The sequence below is a fragment of the Fonticula alba genome (genome assembly GCF_000388065.1).
Source record: "Fonticula alba strain ATCC 38817 unplaced genomic scaffold supercont2.7, whole genome shotgun sequence".
Classification (NCBI taxonomy): domain Eukaryota; order Rotosphaerida; family Fonticulaceae; genus Fonticula; species Fonticula alba.
The window spans coordinates 1,267,060-1,274,113 of NW_009242977.1; the positions used below are offsets into that span (position 1 = coordinate 1,267,060).

The 7,054-nt window shown below is 67.0% G+C and overlaps 4 protein-coding genes across 8 annotated transcripts in view; all 4 read left to right on the top strand.

Annotated features, from left to right (window-relative positions):
- On the top strand, positions 1-1,420 carry H696_04484. 2 transcript variants are annotated; one of them, XM_009498362.1, is made up of 5 exons: positions 1-271; positions 401-487; positions 664-746; positions 858-1,027; positions 1,263-1,420. In XM_009498362.1, exons 1-5 carry the CDS (start codon positions 94-96, stop codon positions 1,345-1,347), a joined length of 603 nt encoding a protein of 200 aa, XP_009496637.1. In that variant the 5' UTR covers positions 1-93; the 3' UTR covers positions 1,348-1,420. The 2 variants fall into 2 exon arrangements, with proteins under 2 accessions (XP_009496637.1, XP_009496636.1); XM_009498361.1 differs by having other exon boundaries at positions 858-1,420.
- Positions 1,421-2,128: 708 nt separating this feature from the next.
- On the top strand, positions 2,129-3,437 carry H696_04485. 2 transcript variants are annotated; one of them, XM_009498363.1, is made up of 5 exons: positions 2,129-2,403; positions 2,539-2,628; positions 2,718-2,800; positions 2,904-3,073; positions 3,187-3,437. In XM_009498363.1, exons 1-5 carry the CDS (start codon positions 2,232-2,234, stop codon positions 3,269-3,271), a joined length of 600 nt encoding a protein of 199 aa, XP_009496638.1. In that variant the 5' UTR covers positions 2,129-2,231; the 3' UTR covers positions 3,272-3,437. The 2 variants fall into 2 exon arrangements, with proteins under 2 accessions (XP_009496638.1, XP_009496639.1); XM_009498364.1 differs by having other exon boundaries at positions 2,718-3,073.
- Positions 3,438-3,645: 208 nt separating this feature from the next.
- Positions 3,646-5,059, top strand: H696_04486 (hypothetical protein). Its single transcript, XM_009498365.1, has 4 exons — positions 3,646-4,209; positions 4,303-4,392; positions 4,552-4,634; positions 4,741-5,059. Exons 1-4 carry the CDS (start codon positions 3,876-3,878, stop codon positions 4,897-4,899), a joined length of 666 nt encoding a protein of 221 aa, XP_009496640.1. The 5' UTR covers positions 3,646-3,875; the 3' UTR covers positions 4,900-5,059.
- Positions 5,060-5,322: 263 nt separating this feature from the next.
- H696_04487 (hypothetical protein) overlaps positions 5,323-7,054 on the top strand; it is a 2,097-nt gene continuing 365 nt past the window's right edge. The window contains exons 1-4 of one of the 3 annotated variants that reach the window (XM_009498366.1): positions 5,323-5,804; positions 5,908-6,075; positions 6,296-6,378; positions 6,476-6,645. In XM_009498366.1, coding sequence (XP_009496641.1) covers positions 5,579-5,804; positions 5,908-6,075; positions 6,296-6,378; positions 6,476-6,645 — 647 coding nt within the window. In that variant the 5' untranslated portion in view covers positions 5,323-5,578. Of the gene's footprint in view, positions 6,076-6,295; positions 6,379-6,475; positions 6,646-7,054 lie in introns of all 3 variants that reach the window. The other 2 variants (XM_009498367.1, XM_009498368.1) reach the window with 2 other exon arrangements.

Genomic DNA, 7,054 nt, shown 5'->3' on the forward strand with positions numbered 1-7,054 from the left:
CCCCCCCCCCCCCCGCTCTCACCTCCCGTCTGCCTGCCTTTCCTCCTTTTCCCTCGTGACTACGCACTTTCGGTTGATTGGTGCCCTCCGAGCATGGCCAAAGCCATTGGACGTCGTGTTCCTGCGCAGCCCGCGGCAGCCGGTCGCCTGGCCCCTGGCCTCCAGGCCGGCAAAGAGCTCCTGCCCTCCGAGACACTTTGGTCGGAGGCCGATCTTGAGGACGCGCGGCAGTTTGATGTCGACAATTTGAGGATCCTCTTCGCGTTCGAGTGTGCGTCGAGTGCCCTTCCAGCCGGCTGCCCGCGGCCTTCTGGCGCTTTTCCGGCTCCCCGCCCCTCCGCCGGGCCCTGCTCTGACATGTGTTTGCGGCATTTCCCTTGCCCTTTGTCGCATCTACAAGACTACTTCAAGGTCAGGTACTTCCCCGGGCGCATGCCCGATGTGGAGCAGACACGCTTCGGCCCGCGTGGAAAATCGGTCCCCAGACGTGCGTCCGCATGCCGGCTGCCTGGGTCCCCGGGCTTCTCTGCTTTCGCCTGGCCCTCCCGCCGCCGGGACCCCCTCCTCCCGGCCCTTGCCCCTGTGTCCGACTCTCACCCATGCCCTCGCGTCCGCATGTTGCTGGGGTTTTTTTTTTCTTTCTCTTCCTTCCCGTCCGAGTAGATTACACCAAAGTCGAGGTGCGCCTGCCGCTGGATGTGGGCCCCCGGCTGCCGAAGTATGTCCGGCACAACCTCCAGCACATGGTACGGCGCGGTGCTTGCTCCTCCCGGTGGCTGGCACACGGCTCACAGGTCATGCTCTTCTTTTGTTGCCTTTCTTTTTCTTGCTCTGACTGTTGTGCTTCCCCCTCCCAGGCAGCCGGCCGGCTCAATGAGCATGGTGAGGTGGTCTTCCGATCGGACGCCTTCATGTTGCAGTATTCCAACTATGAGGCGTGTGTACGGCAGTTTGAGCTTCTCCTCCGTGCGGCGGCCGCCCTGCCTGGGCCGGCTCCCACCCCCCGGCAGGAGAGGATCATCGCCCTGTGCGGACTCCCTTTGAGGGCTCCATTCCATGCATGCATTTCATCGCCAGGCCTCTCTTCCTCCGGCGACACTAACCCCCGTCTGATGCTCGGCCTCCGTTCTTGGTCTCTGCGGGTTTCCCCTTCGCCGCCGCCACGCACTCCTGCCTGCCTGCCTGCCTGCCTGCCTGTCTCCGCCTCGCACTCTCTCTTCGCCCCTCCGCACGGGAACGGCTTGTCCTCGCGCGCGCGATAGGGCTCGCGACTACAATGAGCGCCGGCTGAGTGAGAAGCGCCGCCGGTCAGAGATCAAAGAATCCCGCCAGATGCTCGTCGAGTGACGGGCCATCATCGGGATCTTCCCTGCCCACACTGTCTATGCGGTCTGGATCAATAACAGAAAGTACCCTACCACTGAGGCCGACTGCTTTGGGTCCAGTTGAAGGGGTCACATCCGGAGAGTCGGCAAGGGGCTCGGGCAGGGGATGGGAGGGGGGGGGGGCGGGGCGGGGCGGGGCGGGGGGGGGGGGGGGGGGGGGGGGGGGGGGGGGGGGGCCCACTCGGGGGGGGCCCCCAAGAAACCCGGGGGGGGGGGGGGGGGGGGGGGGGGGGGGGGGGGGGGGGGGGGGGGGGGGGGGGGGGGGGGGGGGGGGGGGGGGGGGGGGGGGGGGGGGGGGGGGGGCGGGAGGGGCGGTTGTGTCGTCACATCTGGAGCGGGCCCGCAAGACACCCGGGATGAGCAGGGGCTGAGAGGTGCCTATGGCAGCCGGGCCGGGCTGCGTCACGCCCTCCCCCGCACGGAGGCCATGCCGCCACGCCACTACACCCGCGGGAGCATCGGTCCCCCGAGCCAGGGCAGCCTTGGCGCCCGGTGAGTTGCACCCATGCGCAGTTGGCGCAACACCAGCGCAACACGGGTGAGGGGGGCTCTCGCCCTTCAAGGTGGTCGCATGGATGTGTCCCTGCCCGACGTGAGGCAGCCACCACAGGCTGCTGGCCGGCGACATATCCCCCCTTTTTAAGGGGCGTTGGTCAGGCAGCCCCACCGGCATGGATGGCCATAGCCGACTGACTGGCACCTCGCGCGTGCCCTTTCCTATCCTACTCCCTCTCTCTCTCTCTCTCTCTCTCTTTCCCTCTGTCTCTTCACTTGGCTGACTCAGCCTCCTTTTGTCGGTCTGCCTCGGAGTTCTTCCTTCCCCCCCTCTCCCTCCCCCCCGGCCAAATGCCCTCGATCATCAGAGACACTTCTGACCGCCCCCACCGGCGGGATTTCCCCCAGGACCCCGACTTCCACGCATCGTTGAGGTGCTTTGCCGCCAGCTGGACGGAGGAGGATCTGGAGGCTGTGCGACGCTTCCGGCGCGATCTGCCGGACCTCCAGCGGTTTCTGGGCTGTGCGCTGCCCCGCGAGGCCTCGTTCGTGAGTTGATGCTGCCGGATCCCTTGCGCGCCTCCGATTGACATGTCCCTGCCCGCCCGTGCCGCCCCCCCCCCCCCCCCCCCCCCCCCGGGGGTTCCGCCCTTTCCAGCACCCTCCCTGCGGGTGGTGTACTTTCCCGGTCGTACGCCCCTGACTGGGCACCATGGCTACGGCCTCCGTGGCTATGACTTCCCGTCGCGTGCGTCAGCCGCCTTGTCGATGGGCGCATGCCCCCCCCTCCCCCCCCCCTGGCTTGTACTCACCTCTGCGCCCGGTTCGGCTGGCCAGACTTCACCAAGGCAGGGTTGTGCCTCAACCTGACTGAGGCGCGCTGGATCCCCCGATATATTCGCGAAAACCTCAAGCGCATTGTATGCTCCCTCGCGCCCATGGATGCTCATTTTCCTTGCTCCAATGGCCTCGCAGGTGGCCATGGTCCCTTCGCAATCTGACGTGGGTTTGCATGCGCTCCAGGAGCGCCGGCGAGTGAATGCCCTCGGGGAGCTCGTCATCCAGTCGGGCGCCTCCTGCTCGCAGAGGATCAATCTCGACATCTGCATCCGCCAGCTTTTGGCCGCCCTCGACCGGGCCAGCATCCTGCCCGATTTGGAGCCCCACTCCCGACACGATAGGATCGTGGCCCTGTGCGCGCCCCTCTCGCGCTGCCTGCTGGCGGTTTCCCCATCTGCCACACACACACACACACTGCCCGGCACACAGCTGACATCTTGCCCATCGATTGCCCCTTTGGCGGCAGCGCCGCCGCATTCAAGGAGCGCCGACACCGCCAAAAGCGCCGGCGCGCCGGAATCATGGAGGCCCGGCGTCTACCCCGGGACTAGTCTGGGCCTGTGTTTTTTTTTCTTTTTGCTTGTGCCCCTTCTTCGTGCCCACTCCGAGTGCACACAGGCCCCATCGCTCTGGTCAGCCTGTCAGCGCCCCGAGGAGCAAAGGCATCACCTGCAGGGCGCGCGTATGTGTGCATACATGCATGCATGCATGCATGTATGAGCACAACGTCCAACATGGCAGAGGGGCCAAGAGTCTGTCCCCGGAGATGGCGAGAAGCAGCGGGCACATTGTGGATTCAGCCCCGGCCAGAAGGAGAAGACAAGGGCCCCGAATATACGGACAACCAGGCCAGCAGACCGGGGGTAGGGAAATTCCCCGGGCCGGAGGTGGGGCACGCCCGGAGTGCATCCCAGACCGGATGCCGGTCAGCCGGCAGACCGACCCACTCCCCGGCCCGGGCAGGGGAGGGGCAGATGTGCCGGGCCTCCGCGGTGCCTGTCGGCCCTTCGCGCATCCATGCGCTGCTGAGGGCGAGACACATGGGCAAGTGCCCATTGACTGGGGAAGGGGCCACATTGCGCAAGTCCCCGCCCGGCCTTGGGGGTGATCCTCCGCGGGGAAAGGGACCTGCCGCGGGCAGGCCCGCGGGTTGCCATGTGCAGCGGGGAAAAGGCCGCCAAGTGCTGCTCGGGATGTTGGTCAATCGGTCACCGGCCCCCCCCCCCTGCAACTTCTGCTTGTGTTCATCCCCCTGCGCCCCCTCCACCCCGTTCGCGCCACATCCCTGGTCCCCTCTGCCCGGGTGCCACGATGCCTTCACCGCCGGACTTCTCGTTGCCGGCTTTCTCCCTGAGCGGCAGCGTTGACCCCACCACCCTGGGGCCGGATGTTCCCCTGTCCGAGTTTGCCGCCGCTTGGGACCAAGACGAGCTGGCCTTCGCCCACTCCTTCCGGTCTCTGGGCTTCGATGCGCGCATTGATTTTCGGTGTACGCCACTGGCCCTGTGCTGGTTTCAGCAGCATGCCCCGCCCGCATCCCCGGTCCTGACCTCCCGTCCCCCCCCCCCCCCCCTCCAAAAAGGCTTCCTGGACATCCGCTACATGCCACCCGGCGGGGATGCCTCCCCGGATGCCCCTTTCTTCGGCCCAAACGACGAGGACATCCCGGAAGGTGCGTTCACACACACACACACACACATGCACATGAGCACATGCATACATACACTGGCGGGCATGTGCCCCTCTACTGGGGCATGTGCACCCGGCGCCACCACATGTCCTAACATGTGTGTATGTGCATGTGTGCGGCTTCGTTGCCCCCGGCACCCAGACCACGTCGTTGTCGAAGTGCGCATCCCTCTGCCGGATGTGTTCTGGCTTCCGCGGTATGCCGCCTGCAACCTCCGGCGCATGGTACGCCTCTGGCTGTCCGCCCCTCCTCCCGCGGCCCCACTCTGCTCGGCCCCCTCGCCGATGTGTCTGGCGATCACTCACCATCGGGCGTCTCACCTCCGTGTAGGAATCCCACCGGATCAACGAGGCCGGTGAGCTCGTGGTTCGCGCGTCGGAGGCCCCTCTCCGGGAGGCCAACTTGGAGGACTGCCTGGGACAGATCGATCGGCTGATCCTCGGCGCGGTCGCCCTGCCCGAGGATTATGTGCCAACCGGCTTCAGGTAGGGGGCTCCCGGGCGTCCGTTTGATGCATTCGCGCTGGCGGTTCGCCGGGCCCCGGCCGCTCTTGCGTCACCCCCCCCCCCGCACCGCCTCGCCCTCCCTCGCCGGAAAAATACACAAACACACCTGCCCCCCCCTGGAGGGGGGGCAGGCGAAGTTCACACGCCCTGTTTGTGCGACCCACACCTGCGTGCACGCGCGCGCGCGCGCGCGCGCCTCCGCCCGCGTCTCCGACGCCTGTGACACCCTCCGGCCCCCTCGCTCGCCACATGCCAACCCTCGGGGCCGGGCCCTGGGCGGCACGCTCCATGCCCCCAGGCCGACCAGTGTCTGAAGGGGGGTGTTTCAGTTGATCCATCGGGGCGGGGCTGCGGGGGGGGGAACGGAGCAAGGGGGCTCCTATCTATATCCGGCTGCCCCGCGATGGGCTCACTTCCCGTGGGCCTCTCCCGTGTTGGTGCGTTTGCGCAACCACACCGACACCTCCCAGGGAGGAGCGAGGAAAAAGGGCGGGGATCGCGCTTCCGTGTGGATTGCAGCGCGCGTCACCGCCTGCCAGCCCGCGCTGCTCTTCCTCCCCCCCTCCCCCTCCCCCGGTCCTTCTGTCCCCCTCTGCTGCTGGCCGTCTCCCCGGCCTGCTTCCCCCAATCGGTCCCTTGATTCCGCCACCGCCCCGGCCCACATGTCCCTCGCGCATGTGCCTCACCACGCATGCAGCATGTCCTCAGCCGACCGAGCTGCCTCCACATCGGTCCCCCAGCATGCCGGGCGTTTCCGCCATCCCTTGGATGCCCTCCCCGTAGGTGATGGGCAGCTGCGGGCATTTGCGGCCGCCTGGTCCGCGGAGGAAATCCAGGCGGTTCGCGCCTTCCTCATGCGCGGGTTCACCACATTCTCCATCCCAAAGGGTATGGATCCCCCCTTGCGCATGCCGACCGCACCGTCCGCCGACCTGGCCCTCCGCGCGAGGGGGTTCGCTCTTTGACATGTCGACTGTTGCCCATACGCCAGCGGACCTCATCATCCGATACTTGCCCTTTGGCCAGCCAAATGAACACGCCCCTCGCCAATACACCGGCGTGTATGGGCGGAGGCTGGCCCCGGGCGAGTCGCTCCTCGTCCCGCGGACAGGGCGCCCCTACCCGGGCTTTGGCCCCGGCGGTCGCGCTGTCCACAAGGGTATGTGTTCCCTCGTGCGCGAGGCCGTTCTTGCTTCCTTTCCTCCCCTCCCTCTTTTTTTCCTTCCCCCCCCCTCTCTCTCTCTCTCGCTGGCACATCGCCCACTAAACGCGGGCACCTGCTGCTGGCGCTGCCTTCTTCCCTCATCGCCCTTTTTCCGCCGCCCCTCGCTCTCATGGCGTTGTTTCCCGGCAACCCCCGGCCGCCCTCCCTCGGGCAGCCAACAGCAATGTCGAAGTGCGCCTCCCTCTCGACAAGGTCGCCTGGCTGCCAAAGTACGTGGCCCACAACATCCGGCGTATGGTGCGTTCCCCCGGCCGGCCCTCTTCGCCATCTGCCGGCCCTTGCCCCTGGCGCTCACCGGTCCTTGCTGCCCTTGCTGCTCCGACGCTCGGCCCAGGAGCCCCTCCGGGTCAATGGGTCCTTCGAGCTGGTGGTCTTTTCGAACCACGGCTACTTCCAGGCAACCAATTTCCACAAATGCCTGGAGGAGATCGTCCGGATTGTCAAGGCAGCAGCCATTCTGCCCGACTGGGAGGGCGACGCCACTCGATCGACGATAGGCCTCCAGTGCGCTGCCCCCTCGGCCGCTCTCCCTCCCCGCCCTGTGATGGCCTTGACATGCGGTCCTGACGCATCAGTCCCCCCCCCCCCCCCCCCCCCTTTCCTTTCGGCCCCCCCCCCTTCCGCTCGCCGGTCTGCCCGCGCGCTCTTCCTGCCCCTCCCCCGTTCGCCTCCCCGGCCAGAAGATCCCTCGCCGTCATGTCCTCCGATAGCAGCGCCTCTGCTGGCACCCCGGTGCCCCCGATGATGACCAGCCAGATGAACTCCGAGTCGGCCATCCTCACCATCCGCGTGGTGCGCGAGGCTTCCCTCCCTCGCTCCCGGACAGATGGGCGGCACGGCTGCGCCGCTGGTGTCGTGGCTGGACCAGTTCACGGCCTCGCCACATTGTGAGAAGTATGTTTGCTGATGCTGC

Coding starts and splice junctions, on each gene's coding strand:
- H696_04484 (XM_009498361.1), top strand. CDS start 94: ATGGCCAAAGCCATTGGACGTCGTGTTCCTGCGCAGCCCGCGGCAGCC. Junction 272..400: donor GATCCTCTTCGCGTTCGAGT/GTGCGTCGAGTG, acceptor CGCATCTACAAG/ACTACTTCAAGGTCAGGTAC. Junction 747..857: donor GGCACAACCTCCAGCACATG/GTACGGCGCGGT, acceptor TCCCCCTCCCAG/GCAGCCGGCCGGCTCAATGA.
- H696_04485 (XM_009498363.1), top strand. CDS start 2,232: ATGCCCTCGATCATCAGAGACACTTCTGACCGCCCCCACCGGCGGGAT. Junction 2,404..2,538: donor CCTCCAGCGGTTTCTGGGCT/GTGCGCTGCCCC, acceptor CGCCCTTTCCAG/CACCCTCCCTGCGGGTGGTG. Junction 2,629..2,717: donor TGGCTATGACTTCCCGTCGC/GTGCGTCAGCCG, acceptor TCGGCTGGCCAG/ACTTCACCAAGGCAGGGTTG.
- H696_04486 (XM_009498365.1), top strand. CDS start 3,876: ATGTGCAGCGGGGAAAAGGCCGCCAAGTGCTGCTCGGGATGTTGGTCA. Junction 4,393..4,551: donor CGACGAGGACATCCCGGAAG/GTGCGTTCACAC, acceptor CCCGGCACCCAG/ACCACGTCGTTGTCGAAGTG. Junction 4,635..4,740: donor CCTGCAACCTCCGGCGCATG/GTACGCCTCTGG, acceptor ACCTCCGTGTAG/GAATCCCACCGGATCAACGA.